General features: G+C 41.7%; 2 protein-coding genes across 3 annotated transcripts; one reads left to right on the plus strand and one right to left on the minus strand.

The window, feature by feature from the left end:
- Nucleotides 1-260: 260 nt before the first annotated feature.
- Nucleotides 261-11,186, minus strand: slc4a1ap (solute carrier family 4 member 1 adaptor protein). 2 transcript variants are annotated; one of them, XM_073466962.1, is made up of 14 exons: nucleotides 10,354-11,186; nucleotides 8,582-8,801; nucleotides 8,269-8,397; nucleotides 8,108-8,168; nucleotides 7,900-8,039; nucleotides 7,657-7,817; nucleotides 6,249-6,318; nucleotides 5,961-6,150; nucleotides 5,635-5,725; nucleotides 5,245-5,500; nucleotides 3,156-3,257; nucleotides 2,972-3,057; nucleotides 2,790-2,859; nucleotides 261-1,257 (listed from the first exon to the last, which is right to left on the minus strand). In XM_073466962.1, the coding sequence occupies exons 1-14, from the start codon at nucleotides 11,182-11,184 to the stop codon at nucleotides 1,208-1,210; spliced, it is 2,457 nt and encodes an 818-aa protein (XP_073323063.1). In that variant the 5' UTR covers nucleotides 11,185-11,186; the 3' UTR covers nucleotides 261-1,207. The 2 variants fall into 2 exon arrangements, with proteins under 2 accessions (XP_073323063.1, XP_073323062.1); XM_073466961.1 differs by having other exon boundaries at nucleotides 1,106-1,257; nucleotides 5,218-5,500; nucleotides 10,354-11,184.
- Nucleotides 11,187-11,412: 226 nt separating this feature from the next.
- Nucleotides 11,413-16,822, plus strand: supt7l (SPT7 like, STAGA complex subunit gamma). The gene is made up of 5 exons (XM_073465409.1): nucleotides 11,413-11,491; nucleotides 12,192-12,650; nucleotides 12,838-13,162; nucleotides 14,576-14,813; nucleotides 16,283-16,822. Exons 2-5 carry the CDS (start codon nucleotides 12,214-12,216, stop codon nucleotides 16,576-16,578), a joined length of 1,296 nt encoding a protein of 431 aa, XP_073321510.1. The 5' UTR covers nucleotides 11,413-11,491; nucleotides 12,192-12,213; the 3' UTR covers nucleotides 16,579-16,822.
- The last annotated feature ends 296 nt before the right edge of the window (nucleotides 16,823-17,118 follow it).

Consider the following 17,118-nt stretch of genomic DNA (forward strand, 5'->3'; position numbering starts at 1 on the left):
TAGTAGGTCACAGCACAGAACATCTCGGCAAAGATCTAGAGCCAAGACTACGAGCCTCTTTGTGCCAGATCATACCCTGAGAAACGCTCTTTGTGTGTGTGAGAGGGCATGAAAGAGTCGGAAAGAAACTCTGACGTCAAAGCTGAGTGTCGGTTGTGAAGAAGGCCCAGAAGTGAACACCAGAAAGGACGGATTTAGGGAAGAGTGAAAATAACAGGGTGAATGTGAAGTGTGTAAAAAAGCTCAGAGCAACTCCAGAGTTATGTACAGACGATTTTATTACACATTTATATAACAAAATACAGTTTACATTTCTTTACTTTGTGTTTTGAGAAAAGGCGACAGGAAAGAGGGTGGAAAGTATGGCAGTAAACCAACAGAACAGCACTGAGTGGGATTTCACAGAGTGAGGAATCCTGCTTGAGGCAAAGACACACACCAGTAGCTTACTCACTCATAAAGACAATCTTGTTAAAAAGAGAACTTTGAGAAGGTTGGGCTGTGTGTGTGTGTTGGTGTAGACAGACACACACTCCACTTAGCTTGAGTCATTATCAGCTTGCGTTTCATCCAGTAAGCCATCCAAGTGTCCAGATGGTCAGAAAAGCTGCTTCAATGCTCTCTCTCTCTCTCTCTCTTTCTCCCTTCTTGCTACACACGCTCCTTTGGAAAAAAAAAGGTTATGCCAGCGATCGACTGAAGCCAAATAGGGGAGGGATACAGATTGGATGTCAGGTGGATTTAACTGAAAGAGGAGCATCCAAAGACCAGAAGGCTGAATTCAGATCAGTTACCGCTCCTGCTCGGTCTCTTTCTATTTTCTGCTTGGATGATATAGAATTCAAATAAAAAAGGACAAAATTCAAGTTTGACCCATCTCTATTATTGTCCTTGGTGAAAGAGCCAGCAGGCTGACTGCCCAGTGTCTGCTCTGAGGGGGGCAGATCCCCAAGCTCACCAGTTTAATGTGAATTGGAATGGTCTGCCTTTTGTTTATGGCAGTCAGAAAATGCAAATATCCCCCAAAGATAAATAAAAAGGTGCAGCATTATTGTCTTTGACCAGTCTGTTACAGGCTCCCATTTCTTCAGGCTCCTGGAACTGGGATGGGTGGAGAGGGTTAATGGTCAAGGTTAAGGAGGCCAGAGGCTTTGTGGTGCAGGTATTATCTGCAGTATAAAAGTTGTCGGAGCAGAGACACAGGAACTCAGTAGCCAAACTTGTCGTTTAGGGCTGTGCGGCCATCTCCAGTCTGACCTACAGGTAAGAAAGAAGATGAAGCATCATAAGGGTTCACAGTTACATACCAAATCATGTCGTATTACATTCTCAAAAAACACTTTTAAAAAATCTTCAAGGAGACCCATTATGCTTTTTTTATTTTTTCGTCTCCTTCAGTTTGTTATATAGGTTCCAGTGCATGCATAACAACATTTCTGTCTACTGTAATGCATTTATTCTGTTTATTTTTCATTATTACAGTTGAGTGTTGCTTTAAGTAAACTTTATAAGATAATGTAAAGAGCCAAAGACTTTGTTTTTGCTCATTCATGCATACTGACAATAGCTGCTAACATTGTTCTGTCCATTTTTGATTCAAATAGTTACTTTACTGTAATACTTAAAGATCAAACGTGAACCAAACGTGAACCACAAACAACAGCCTTCACCACGTCTCTTTACCTTTTATCTCTAGTTTGCAATAAAAAAAATACTTAAAGGCTGCGATGAGTAGTGGACATAGTGTTGATTTACGGTCGCTGGTATATGGATGTATGGAGGAGATGGTAATGTGATGTTGATTAAGTCTATACTTGAGTGGGAATGGTCTGCTGGCAATACCATACTTAAACGTTTGTTTAGTAGGCAGTATGTAGTGTTAGCAGTGCTGGCTCAGGTGTGTGTGAGCTGACAAATCAGAGCAGGCTCGCTTTTCGGGAGGGGGGCCTTAAAGAGACCAGAGGTAAAACAGAGAGTGTTGGAAAAGGGGAGTATACATTGTTGCAGCACTGGACAGTATACGAAAACTGATTTTTAAGCATTAAAGCATGTACACCTATTCTAGTAGTGACCAAAAAGAAAATTATGAACCTGAAAATGAACATAGTGTCTCCTTTAAAATGTCTCACATTAACAATTTTACCCATTTGACTGGGAGTACAGTACAGCTCCCAAACTTTTCGTAATCAAACTTTCACAATCCTGAAATGATGGAGCGCAATTAGTTTAGGCCTTGAATCCAAGCTCGATCTGGCACTCGTTTCAAAGTTTATTTTTATTCAAGCTTATCTTGAACTGACTATGATCTGCATTCCTGGGTGAACAATCAAAATGTCGCTGCAATTTCAGCTGCAGAAATGGACCCTATAGTAAATGTGTTGATTATGCTATTATTAACACCCATATCGTCTTAGGAATGGTAACTAGCATCTTATGAGGACTTAAAAGAGCCATATTGCATATTAACTTGTGCTTTTTAAAAAGAACCTTATTACAAAGTGTTACCCAATCAAGTTATTCTAGAAACCTACTTTATGCTGCACAGACTGTGTTCATATCTGACTCCCAGATATTGCCTCCATTAACCAGATTTGAGAACGTGTTCAGACAAAGGGTCTAAAGACTTAGACAAAAGTATTTATATCTCACTGGTTAGAACAAAGAGCAATAAGGTTAAGGATAAACTGCTTGCTTAATAAGCTTGACTGTGACCTAAGGACATGGTCAATTGGTCAATAAGTCAGTCTTGCAGACTAATGCAAATAGAATGATGAGGTCAGGTGTTTTACCTGCAGGGGGCATCCACACACAGTAATCAGGGTCGTCCTCTGGATACCGCCCTGAGAGCTGTGATGGTGGCTGTGGAGACACAATTAATTTGGTCAGACGTTCTCTGTATGATAGAATTAAATGTATTTTCTAGTGTGTGTGTGTGTGTGTGTGTGTGTGTGTGGGGGGGGGGGACGACTACCTTGCTGGGGCCCATCACTTTCTTCTTCACATTCTTTCTGGGGCCAGGCCGTGCTGCTGGCTCCCCGTCTCCTTCTGCTTTGGGATCTATGGAGATGTAGGAAGAGTTTATTAGAGATTATCACCAATAACCAACACTGGAGAAATCATAGATTAAGATGGAAACAATAAATCATAAGACCCACCTGGACTGGATGGGGCCACAGTCTTGCTGTTGCTGCTGCACTGAGGAACCTGCTCCTCTGCTTTACCAGCCTCCTCATCGCTCCTCCGTTTGTGGCTTTGCTCTAATATGAAGTCATACAAACAAAAATATAGTGTAATGATTAGCATATACACTGATCTACAAGTTTCAAATAAATCAACATTCCATTTATAATCTACTTTGCTTGTGTAATCTTTCTAGCATTTTCAGTCCAACAAGAGTAGTACCTCTAATTTTACCATTACAGATATGAGTGACAGGGACAGATATTAGCTGACTGCTTTGTAAAAATGTAAAAGAAAAAATACCTGTTTGAAAAACTACTACTACTTATGGATGAAACATAGAAAACAGCATGCTTTTTGTATGTATTACATATCTACTGCCACCCAGTGGCAGATGAAATTGATATTCTTCTATATAAGAAGAAATCAGAAAACCAAAATACAGAGGGTACACTTCCTCCTGTTTTTCTGCATTAAAGGATAAGATCATCCAAAAATGAAAATCCAGTCATTATCTACTTGACCCCATGCTGATGGAAAGTTGGGTGAAGTTTGGTAGTCCACAAAACATTTACACCCTCGACACACAGTGAGCTCTTGCACAGACTTCAGATGGGATGTGTGCTAATGCTTTAAGCTTTGCACCTACAGTGAAGATTTTGGCTTTAAAAAGGGTGTAAATAATATCTTTTCAAGTCAATTTGTGATCTCAGGGCTTCTGGAGACTTGGATTATACTGGATGAGCTTTATGGAGCCATTTTATGCTTTTTATTCCAGTTTTTTCTTTACATTTTAACAGTTCCGCATCTACTTGAGTTGTGTAGAGAATGCTGCAACACTGTTTTGCTGTAAGCTCAAGAAATGTTTTGTGAACTACGACACTTCACTTGAAGGAACTTGGGGCAGGATTTGTGAAAAAATAAACATGCATTTAAGTTTTTTAATGCTAATGGGTGATGAAGCGTTCAAAACCAAAAAGAATGAGCCCACCCACGTATCTCTCCATTGCCTTGAACAGGCTGTGTGCTGCATAATGTACTGCAATTCGGGCTCGAATTTCCCGTGCAGTCATGCGGACGTGACGTCCGATGACGCTGAATGCGCGTCCTCGGATACGGGAAGAAGACCAGCGCAGTGGACCCAAACTAGTGTTTGGGTAGTAATGGATTCTGCTACGGCCAGCAAACGACCCACCACCACACAAAGTCCACTAAAAAGTCATACTAAGAAGAAAACGAAGGTTTTATCAGCGGCATGTCGTGAATTGAAACGAAATTACGACCAAAGCCGGGCTGGCACCTGAATAAATATTGGATACGTGTTGGACTCATGGAGGCAGCTTCAACTTTATTCGGGACTGAAAACAGATGCTGACATGGCTCATTTCCTAGTAACCAGGTAAGAAAACATTACAGGTCATGTTTAGAGCTTGATTTGAAAATCATATGAGATCACCGAGGACTCGGAGTGACCTAACGTGCAAAGTAGCGCTAGCTCCAACATGTAACTTAGTCCACCGCTGTGTAACACTGAATAGTAACAGACTGTGCATTTTCCACAGTCCTTTAGTCTGAAACCGAATAGTTAGAAATATGTCCCTTTATATATGGTTGGTTTGTGTGTGTATGTGTAGAAACATTAGCCGCTTACACACAGCAATCCCTTATCAGAGACGATATTTCTGTCCCCCAATATGCCGTCTTTGCTTTCGCCTGTGCCTTCAGACTGCATCAACCGTAACGGTAAATCGCCGCGCTTGTGTGTCGCTACACACAGCGAGCCGGCTTTCCGGCTGCTTCGTGTGTGTAGGGGATAAGGCATCAACTGCACTGCTGTGAAGAGTTCATGCACGCTCCCACACCGGCTTGGCTGATGGCTGCAGTTACCCCAACGGCCGTCCTGTCACTATTGAGTCTTATTTCTTGATCCTGCCCCAAGTTCCTTTAACTTTCCATTCGCATGGGCCTGTGCAGATAATGATTACATTTTCTTTTTTGGGTGAACTTTTCCTTTAATGTCTACTTAAAAAAACCTACCTCCTTCAGTGGGTTCAGTCTTTTTACCTTTCGGCTCTTGGGACGGTGCTGCTGGTCGCTGTCTTTGCTGCCCTGCAGCCTGAGAGCTCTCTTGAGACATGGATGGACTAGACTCTTCTGAGTCAACATTCATCTTTGTGATCGTTGCAAACTCTTCATCATTATCCTCATTTTTCTCTTCCTCCGCCTCCTCTTCTTCCTCCTCCTCCTCTTCTCCACCTGATGGAAGTGCTTTCATGTCGAAGAGCTCTGCGGGCAAGTTTGGGCGCTTAGGAGGCAACTTCTACAAGAGATAAGAAAATATCAAAAGTGAAAAGAGAAGCTGAGCAAAAGACAGAAAAGAAATGCAGTTTTTTCAGAGGAATGAAGGAGTCAAATGACTCAACTGAGTTACCAAACATGAGAAACAATACATACTCCAATGGTGCCAGTCTTCAGTTTGAATTTGCTTCCTCCTTTCATGGCACCAAACAGCGGTAAGGTCTTTTTAGGCTTCTCTGACTCTGAGCTACCACAATCACACCAACACATATCAAAATAAGTATTTAAATGTGGAGTTTCACAAAAAGTTTCATCACTCAAGAGAATGTTTCTAGAAGATAAAAAAAAAACACTTTGCAATTCTTGTACTTGTCGTTAACATCATCGACATGGAAAATGTGCTGATATTTCAGGACTTTGGGTATTTGTTCAAAATAAAAATTCTCAGGTGTTCAACCAGTGATTGCAGCACCATCTCTAACCTCGGCAGCAGTGAGGGCATCTGGGCAGGCCGTGTGAGTTCAACCAGCTTGCGCAGCCTCTGGGCATCTTTGCGTAAGTCGGCTACATGCACATGAAGCTTCCTGCGCTCCACAGCGTCCATCGCTGCCTCACTTCGCACTGCAGTCATAAAGGCATCCAGCGGGTCCTCGGTAGAAGAGCCGGAGGAGTCTAAGATGAAAGGGACAAAACATACAATATCTAAGAGCACATGCATCTATAGGTAGTGTGGCATCTGCCTAGAGAACACCCAGGCGATCATGACTCACCTCCCCTATTAGCACTGAGCTTTTTTTGTGTCTCTGCCAGCTCCTTCTCCACCTCTGACAGTTTGGCCACCTACATGAAAATCAAATACATGAATGTTACCACAGAAGCATACAGTATGCCTAACAATATAGTGCAGCTTACATAAATACCCCTCACAGTATAGAGTTGTTTCCAAAGCCATGTGAAGTTGATTCCTATATTATTTTCAGAACACAGAGCAGCTGCATTTACATTTTTTTGACAGAGAGGAGACATGGGCACCTCTTGTGAGATTTATGAGACTGTGGTTACCACAGGGGAGGAAGCTTTGCCTTCTAAAGGTTGACAATGTCTTAGTTGTTCGCCAATCAAATAAAATTTGCAACAGAAGGTGAAATCTTCTGACTTTCGTGATCCCCCTGTTGTTTCTTTTGGCGTCACCACAGTTTTAAGGAGGTTGACATTTGTGATTGTGAGTGAAATGTCTCAAAAAACTACTGAATGGACTTCCATGAGATCTTCATTTACTGCCATCACCAGGGCAAGTTTGGTTTATGACCAAACAATAACATTCCCATCAACATCTGCTGTACTTTGGTTTAATGTTGATTTGAAGATGTTAGCATGCCAACATGCTAAATTAAGATGGTGAAAATGGTCACTCTATACCATGTAACATGCTAATATTAAGAGTTTAGCTCAGGGTACAGCCTCACAGAGGCACTAGCATGGTTGTAGACTCTTAGTCTTGTGTATAATTAGGTATATTTACACAGATGATGAGATGTGCAGTTTCAATCATGCTGAACACAAAGTGTAAATAAGACAAACGTGAATAATATAAGGTGGTGTTGCATATCAAATCTGAATATTTGAAAGGGTTTCAATACTCATTAACTCATTAAGACTCACTAACACAAAATTAGCGATGCACCTAAAGTGCCAACAGGCCAACCTCTATCAAGAATTTTGAGAGGTTGGTGACAGTTCCCATTTCAACATCACATCAAACAAGGTGGCCCAGTAAACTGTGTTGATAAATGTGAGGTCCTGTCCTGTTGTTGTAATTTGTAATCGTCAAAGCTAATCCCCCCCAGAGCTATCAGGCCTGAGATAACTCAGTTTTCAGTTGATAGGAAATACACTACGATCAAAATCAAACTAACTTAGATGCGGTTGTCCTTAACCCACAGTACACAAGCCTTGTCATATTTATCTTTTAGTAACAATCTGAAATTTTATGCAATTCAATCTTGTATCAATTTCCCTGTGCTACCAAAACATGGTATTGAATATCGATATTTTTCAAGGCATTGTATGAAAGTTAGAAATTCCAGCACAGAGACACTACTTTTAAGGAGGAGATTGAACATGTACTAAATACTGTGATTTTTCCACAGTCGTGTATAAACAAAAGCAGATTTTTACCAATGATTCGTAGGTTTCAGGCCGCTCCTCAATCTTTCCTGCCTTTTTCATTCTGTCCTGCCTCTTCTTCTCCACAGTGCCGGTTCGGTCCAGGAAGGTGTCATCGTCACTGTCATAGTAGTCCTCATCTTCCCAGTTCTTCTTCTTACGCTTACGGGACACTAGAAATGAAACGTATAACAGGAAAATCTATCACTGCAATAAAAGCTACAAGATCTCCAGATTGTGGGTCATAATTAACACCTGCTTCCTGGCGCAGCAGCCCCCTGGCTTCCAGCATTCGACAAGCCTCCAGGCAGCACTGGATGGCTGCTTCTTTCTTCTTTCCTGTGTGGGTAACCTCAGCCACCAGCTGCCGGCCCATGGCATCGTCCACAGGAAGCCTAACAGAAACATCAGCATCAACTGTGTGATTGTGAAACTTCTTTTGTAATTTTTTCATGTCACTTACTTTATTCTGCAGAGCCAGCTGCCATGGCTTTTGTCCTCATACTCAAACTCCAGCTCCTCACCTAAAATAAAGGATGCCAAGTTGAGGTCAAGAAATTAAACGGACATAAGAATAACAGGAGCAGAAGAACTAGACATCTGTGGATTAAAACAGTCTCACACCTTCCCGGTCATAGAAGCCCTGCAAAGCCTTCTTTGGGTCTTTCAGGTAGGCAGCTTCCTGGTCCTCTTGGAACTCTGTTGAAAAAGGGTTTTCCTCATTCTCGTCTTCCTCTGGGACAGCCTCCTCAGCTGGAGAGGGATTTATGGAGACAGATGAAATGAAAGCAAAGCAGAGAACAGAAGGATTAACGTGCGTCTGTAGTTACTCGCCTTCAGAGAGAGTTGACACCAACACACTCAGTATGACAACACAGCAATAAGTCAACACAGATAACACATAACATGCTGTGGCATAATCCTCCAACCAGCTCACCCATTCCCCAGGAACAGCCTGAGTCTTCATTTGACAGTTTGCTCCTGCTCTTGTTGCTTTCCCCTTCCCCGCCTTGCTCCTTCTTCTCCTCCTCCTCATCTTCGTCATCAGAACCATCTCCCATCATCCTCTTCTCCAGCTCTGCCTTCTGTTTTCGGGTTCGCTCTCTCAGCTCTGTCACTGTTAGATCAGACTCCTCTTCCTCATCAAACTCTGGACCCTGTGGAAGGAGGAAAGGGGAAAGGTGATGTCAATTATTAGGTATTTTATTGAAAAACATATTACTAATTCTGTGTCTCTGAAAAAGAATGTATAGCAATTTCTTTTTAGATCAATTTTAGATCATTCCCAGGTAAGACTCATAAGCCCTCTTCACAGCAGATAATAAATAACGTTTACAATTGTACCATTCCAACAAGCACCGTACAGCGCAGACTAGAATTACGTTATTAATAACAACTGTGTCTGACAAGTCAAAATATCTGCTGTGCCAAAGGTCTTTTCAACCTTAGTTTTGCTTAGTTGTTGTGCAGTTGCTCTGTGCCCCACCAGGGGGTGCTGCCACACAGTCTAAATTGAAACACTGATTTAGTCTATAAAATACACAAAAGTAGAAAATGCCCATCAATATTTAATGTCTACAAATGTCTTGTTTGGTCTGCCTAACAGTCCAAAATGATGATTCAAAATAGATGCCAAATACTTTTCTGTCCATCAGCTGATTGATGAATCATCTAATTGTTAATAAATTGCTCTTTGTTTATTTATTTGCTTGCACTGCACAGAAAACTGCAGGCAATCATGCAAGTCCTCAAACAATGTTTTCAAAATAAGAAGTCTATGATGTTGTCAGATGGGTCGCTCTCTACAGATTAATAATCCATGCTTTGTATAAAGAAAAATATTATTTTGATTATTGATTGATCAGTGGATTTTAATGAAATTAATGAACCTTAACTAGCAATAAAACATATGAAAATTGTGATAAATGCCCATTACAATTCTGAGAGGCCAAGGTGATGTCATTAAATGTCTTGCTTTGTACAACCACAAGTCCAAATCTTCGAGACATTCAAGTTTATATCAAGTTCAATGTCTGTCAGGAGGACATATTATTTTGTGAAATTATAATGAAGCATTTGTTCAAACAAAAAGAAACAACCTTTCTGTGTTCATTGCAACTGAAAATAATAATAATAATAATAATTATAATAATGGTGTAGTATTAAATACTATGATGCCATGATAACAATGGTATGGCCTGAATAACATATATCTGTTTCTCTTGAGCTTGTGTATACTTCTTATCTTTGTGTATGCAGTAACATTTTTGTATTTGAAGAAGTTCATCACCTGTAGTTTAAGCACACCCGAGGGTAACAAAGGCTACAATGTAGTAAGCAAAGATGGATGGTTTAATATGAACAGGTATAATAAGATTTGCTGTGTTAAAACTGACTTTTCCCCTCCTCTCTGAACCCTTGTGGAACATGTGTTGCATATTTCAGTCATGTCGTCTTCCTCTGAAAGTGTAAAAAAAAAAAAAAAAAAAAAAACGTCCCAAAGAAATAAAATTGCCTTCAAATGATCTATTTATCAGCTAGATTTCACTGATACCTATTAACAGCTGATAATATACATTTACCAATGTATGCAATGCAATGTAATGCATCCCTAATACAGTGGCCTATTCCTACTTTGATATGCACTAATGAAAGCTGTCCCGTTGTCCTCATCAGTACATGTACTGCTCATAAACCATCAGGAGTTACCTGCAGGATAAAAAGCCTCGTGCTCCCACCAAACTTTAAGACATGTCCCACACGTAGTCTGATGTAGGTCTTCGGGGGGATCTTGTTCTTGTTCACCACAGTGCCGTGTGTGCTGCCCAGGTCATGGATGTAAAACCCTGTCTCCTCTCCGACAGACTCTCCCTCTCCAGCGTGTCTGCGGTACTGAATCACTGCGTGGTACCTGGAGATAGAGGGATGCTCCAAGGAGACGTCACACACAGGTAGACGTCCAACCACGAAATAACTGCTGTGTGTGAGGGGCACCGTGTCCACTATGGTACCGTTTTTAAGAATTTCCAGGGCATAGGGGGTATCTGGAGCTTTGCCGCCCCAGGGAGGCTCTGTATACGGGAGAGGGGGGAATTTACCAGCCGGGGGCCCTTTAGGAGGAAGCACCCTGGGCTTAGCTTCAGGCTTGGCTTTAACAGGAGCCACATTCTTATCTTTAGCGTCTTTTTGGTCCTCTTCTTTGCCCTTTTCGGTGGTTTTGTTTTCATTTACAGGAACTGAAGAATCCTCTCTTGCAGTGTCAACAACTTCAGCCTTGTTGTTTTCTGTCACAGTTTTTGTTTCGGCTGCTGGTGCTTTGGACGGAGCAGCGACGTTGCTGCGCTTGCTGGTGAGTGAAGGTGCGGCGAAAAGAGCCGGTTTCTTAAAGGTGTCCTCTGTTTGTGGTTCGGTGTTGTGTACGTCTTTGTTTTTAGGTTCACCTCCATTCTCAGCGGCTGAACACTCGTCCGTTTCCATTGCAGAATTTATTTCTTCATCCGTATTTCTCACACACACGTCTGACGGCGGGGAGGTGGCCATGTTTATTTGGTGTTACTGTGAATTTCGTCCGGGTTTTCTAAGCCTCGGTTAAAACTCACTCAAACAGTTAATAAAGAATATGACCCATTAAAAAAGTAATTGAAAATATTTTAAATATAACTACACGGCATGTTTATAGAATTCATAACTGTATCACAGTCGAAAAAATGGTTTGTCTCGGAACTACCTTGTTCAGAAGCTGTTCGACCGGTTTTATTGCAACAAGGACGAGAACGCGTGCTTCCTGTGCAACTTCCTCCGAAGATGTTTCAGTTATCAACAGACATTTCACCTAACTCTGCGTAATGTGAGTCACAGTCGAATTCTTATTATACAGATCATTTGAATAGCTTAACATGCATGCTGCGTACTTTGCCATCTTACTTGTAGCTAAGTCGTTGCTTGTTATGAGTTGTTTTCTTATGCGTTCTCCCTTGTGCGCTCTTGCAGCGTACCAAACACCATTCAGACATCTGACATCCTGTGTTTTCTTGCTATTCGGCAAACGGATATACCTGTTAAACATTGACTTCATAGCTTACACAAAGCATTGATATTTACCCCTCTATTCGGCTTACATTACTTACAGCTAATTTTGTTTTTAACACTTTTTTAACCATTAAAATGGCATCACTTGCTATGCCCACAGTCTAAATGCAGTGTGATCCGATTATAATGCCTTATATTTTCTTTATAACATGGTAGTGGTTGGTCAGATGTATGCCGATATAATCACAAGACACGTACATTGTTGTAACAGGTGTTAAAGCGCTGTCTGAGTTGTGCATGATTGTCACCATGCAGTTGGTAATAAATTATTTACTAATAAATGGCGTGATTTCCATGGCACTTATAGTTTAGTTGTCACTGTGTCAACAAAACTTCACCCTTTAAGCTATTTTGAAAATGTAAAGAGAGTTTTCTTTTTAATTTGATGTTGTTTATACCCACTTCATCCTTGATTGTGATGGTCACTCTAACCTCCTCTCCACCCTTCCAATTTTCAGATTTTGACTTGGGTCACTCATCATGATGCGTTACTGGGGTGAGATCCCTGGACCTGCAGGTGCCCCTCCCAGTCGCAGCTCCTTTGACTTGCTCCAGCGTGAGTTTCGCTCAGTGGAAATGCAGGACCCTCCCCTGCACCAGCCCTCAGCCCAGCGTCCAAGGCCCACCACAATGCTGGACATCCCCTCAGAGCCTTGCAGCCTTACCATCCACACAGTGCAGCTGTGTCAGCATGCCCGCCGCCTCCGTGGTCTCTTGGCAGTGGCCCAAGCCCAGGCTCAGGGTCAGAGCTCCGCGTCCTCAGAGGGTGGCAGCAGGCTGGAGGAGGCTGATACCAACCTGCCTCTGCGTCCTCCCACCCCACCTGTTATGCCAGATGACCTGCTACCTGTGGACAGCAAAGCCCCGCGGCAGCCCTTCCAGCTCCGCCACAGCGACCCCGAAAGTGACTTTTATAAGTAAGTTAATCTGACTGTGTACCTGAGCCAAGATACTGCACTCCTTTCTTTGTGATTTGAATATTTTACACATCCAGTAAAGCATCTAAGTTTTAGTCTTATCAGTCATTCAAAGTTTAGATATTAAATATAAATCAAATCTAGCAACCAGTCATCATTTATCTCCTTTCATCTCCTCCCTCATAAGGGGTAAAGGCGAGCCTGTAACAGAGCTGAGTTGGCCCTCCTGCAGGCAGCTCCTTTATCAGTCAGTGGCCACCGTCTTGGCCCATGCTGGCTTTGAGTCAGCCCAGGAGAGCGTGCTGGAGACCCTGACAGATCTGGTCCACGAGCATTACATGCGCGTTGCCCGCCTGCTGCGAGTGGCGGTGGACCGGGAGGCTCGGCTCGGAGCCAGTCCCTTCCCAGACGTGGTGGAGCAAGTGTTCCATGAAGTGGGCATCGGCAGCGTGCTGGCCCTGCAGCGCTTCTGGCAAGTACGGATCAAGGACTATCACAGCTACATGCTGCAGGTGAGGTTGGAGTGGGTTGTAACTGTTCATAGGTTTGACAATATTTTCTGTAAAATGCTATACATCTGTCAACCATCCAAGATCTGGCATACTGCATATACCAGGGGTACATATGTATACTGTGAGAAATGATTTTATCTATATTGCCCATTCCTATTTATTTAGAGAGCTTAACAACATTTTTTGTAATTTGGATAATATTTTTTGAAAATTGAGATCCATCATAAGTAGGCAGAGACAGCAGAAGCTATGGAATAGTCCAGCAGCACCAGTTTTCTTCATACTATCTGTCACTGGTCTCATTGAATAGTCTATTTAAAGAAAATTCATTCTCAACCATTTTAATAATCAATTAAGAGCAAAAACACTGAACACTCTCTTGTTCCATTTTCTCCAGTATGAGGATTTGCTACTTTGCCTCAGTTATTTTTTAATTATTATTCTTATTACTTTAAATTGAATATCTTTGGGTTCTGGTCGCACAAAATAAGACAACTGAAGATGGCGTTTCCGGCAGCATTTTGTAGCGGAGATACCCCACCTCGTTTGAAATAAAGAGTGCTCCTGCTAAAGTCAGAAAAAATTATTACATTTTTATGAAATAAAAACTAGCTTATTAAATGTCAAGTGTGCAGGATTTAGTGGCATCCAGCAATGTGCTGGCAGTTGGCAACCAATTGAACACCCCTCGTCTCACCCTCCCCTATGGTGGCCACTAAAAATGCAAAAAAACTTGAAAGTCCCTCTCTAGAGCTAGTGTTTGGTTTGTTTATTCTGGGCTACTGTAGAAACATGGCGGTGCAACATAGCGGACTTCCTTGAAGAGGACCCGCTCCCTCTGTAGATATAAAGGCTGATTCTAAGGTAACGAAAACGCAACGGTTCATAGTTTCAGCTTATTAAACACCAATGAAAACCTAATTATGAACATTAAACTCCTCCTAAATCCTACACACTGCACCTCTAAGTTTCAGTAAAGTCTCACCATTGCACCCACCTCCTCCGTTATTTGTTTCTTGGGGAAAAAGTGTCACCAAACAATTAATTGGAAAAGTTGTTAGCACATTAAACGATAATGAAAATAATTACATTTGGCACATGGCTTTACCACCACAACAATGACTCATTTCAGAAAGCATAAAGAACTGTGTACAAGTAATAACAATAGAGCGTATGGAAAACTGTGTGCAAGCTGCTTGGAAGCAAGACAGAAACCAAACTGAGAGATTCACTGTCTTCAGTGCCAACATGACTTCTAAAGATATACAAGTGATGAGCTGATCCTTTGTATCTGTACCTGGCAAATCACAGACCACTACTTTCCCATAGGTTGGATCATGGGCATGCTCTTATGTTTCTTTATCTTCGAGCTGTCACCAGTAAAATGGGACTAAAAAGATATTTCTCTTCCAGGTGAGTAAGGATCTGTCGGAGGAATACGAGCGACTGGTAAATCCAGAGAAGGCTCTGGAGGACTCCAAACCCCCGAGGATCAAGGAGGAGCCCATGAGTGACATCTCCTTCCCTGTTAGCGAGGAGCCCGAGGCTGACCTGGCCTCTGGGGACCAAGCTCTGCCCATGGGGGTCCTCGGGGCCCACGGTGAGAGGCTAGCTTCTGGCCTGGATGGTGACCATTCTCCTCACACCTCAGGTGAGACAAGCATTTCTGTTCAAGTGTGATTAAACCACCAATGTGGAGAAGTCAAAGGTGCTGCTTTGATTGTGTTGGTATCAGTAAATCATTTGGTGTAGCGGTCAACAGGAAGCTTCCAGCCTTCTCAATACAGAACTAGGTGGCTTTCCAGGAAGGTCTCTTCCACTGCCTCTGATAAGGCTGCTCACATTATCCAGTTGATATCAACAATATGATGATATTTCATAAAAAATGTTAATTGGCCAAGTGAACTTGGTCCTCATTAAACATGACCTATATCATGTTTATTGATACACTCTGCAGTAACCAAATTAACAGACCATAAAACGGAGTCTGAAAGTTGATTTGCAGTTGACGTTTGTAGTTGTTGTAACAGAAATCCAGCTGAAAATAACTGTGTGAGGTTTTGATATTTCAGCGTTGGATTTCTCCCACTGAGAGGACTGTATTTGTACATAATGCAATTTGTGGTGGGAAGGTTGATTTTGTTTCATTACCGAATATAAGACTCTTTTTTTTAACATCTGTTTATTGATTTTGAAAAGCAGTACAGAAATACAGCAGAACAAACAACAAATACAGAGGAGGAAAACGACCCAAAATAAATGGTGGTAACACAAAATATGAGAAGTTATACATAATTTATCACGGAAGTTACAACATACAGTACCTGTAAGTATTTACCTATGAGACTTTTATGCAGTTATTTTGCTTTGCTTTAATTTCAGACTAATGACAGGTTGCCAGATTTTCTGAAAGTGTCCATTTCTGCTTGACATAGTGAATCCAATTTTTCTAGCGGTAATACATTCCTGTATTCCTTCAGACACATCAAAAGTTGGAGGCATCTCAGATTCCCAGAATTGTAGCAGTAGTTTTCTGGCTAGCAGTGTGGATAGAAAGCTTCACACCTATCTTTTAACTAAAAAAAAAAATAAAAAAAATTGTATCCTCTGAAATTACAAAAAAACAGGAGTTCACTGATCTTTAGAACATTTCACACAGAGGAGTGAAGTGTCTTTGAATATTTTATGTAATCAAGTGGGAGAGAAGTAACCTGGTTTGTTACACAGAACCATTGGGGAAGGCACCAGAAGAAACTGTTTGGAAAAGAGAAGGAACTTTCAAAGTGGCAGGTGATTGGACAAACCATCTGTCTTATCACCGTTTATCACAGGTTAACTTCATCCAATCAGATGGAAGCTGCTTGTAAATCAAACCAGGTAGTCAGGAGAAGAGCGAAAAACATCTTTTGATACAAGAAAAGTCTTCAGTGTTGTTCTTTGATCTTCTTTCAATTAAAAATCTACTCTCCACTTGTTATATAACTGAATCTATGATTGTTTAATAGTCAAGAGACTATCCAAAGCAGCATGATAAGGTTTTGCTAATACAGTGGGACACAAGTCCTTCAAAAGGTTGTGCTGGAGAGTCACCTATGCTGAACTTGCTCTCTTCTTTATAAGGAGGGGCCAACAACTCGCCACTGTGGCCACAGGTCAAAATGGAGCCACAGGATGGCGAGGAGGGCCAGGGAGCTGGCCATCACCACCACCACCACCATCACCACAGTGTCCTGGGTGGAGATGTGTTTGAGGAGGCTGGGCCCATGTCCACAATGAGCGAGTCCGGAGGGGCCATGGCACCCTCTCCTGGAGGCGCGGCATCAGATGGTAGCTACGCTTCACATTCGCCTGACTCCTTGATGGGGAGCTCGCCCGTTTTCAACCAAAGACCCAAGAAACGGGCGAAGAAGATGTAAGGCCATATTTGTGGACTCAGCAGCTGTTCCTTGTAGGACTCATCTCCAGCTGTTGAGATCATGACCACTGCATAAAGACTGAGACATTAATGTCATGAAAGAACTGAACTGATGTGGAGAAGATGATATTTTGTAGTTTTTCATTTGTTTGTATGAGTGTAGTTTCTCTGCAAATAGCTGAAAATGTTGCCATTAAACATATTAATGAGGTTTATTGTCAAAAGAATAAACAGCTTTTGAAGAATCAGTTATATTCATTTGAGCTATTAAAAAACAGGAGGATCACATTAAGCCGAATCAATTCAAGAACAGGAAAAACTAAGAGGTCCAAAAGCAAATAATTTAGTTAAACAGCTTAATAATTCAGCAGAATGGTTTGTTTTCCAAAGCTATTAAGTCTCTTTCACCTCACATACCAATTACTGCCTGTGCCATTCATTACGATTAAAAGATGCTCCACTGAAAAGGAAAATATTTTTTTTATATCCTCACGATGAACATGCTGTTGCTTATTATGATGCATTTTCAACTCCTCGTTTC

Source organism: Pagrus major, chromosome 5, assembly GCF_040436345.1.
Source record: "Pagrus major chromosome 5, Pma_NU_1.0".
Classification (NCBI taxonomy): domain Eukaryota; kingdom Metazoa; phylum Chordata; class Actinopteri; order Spariformes; family Sparidae; genus Pagrus; species Pagrus major.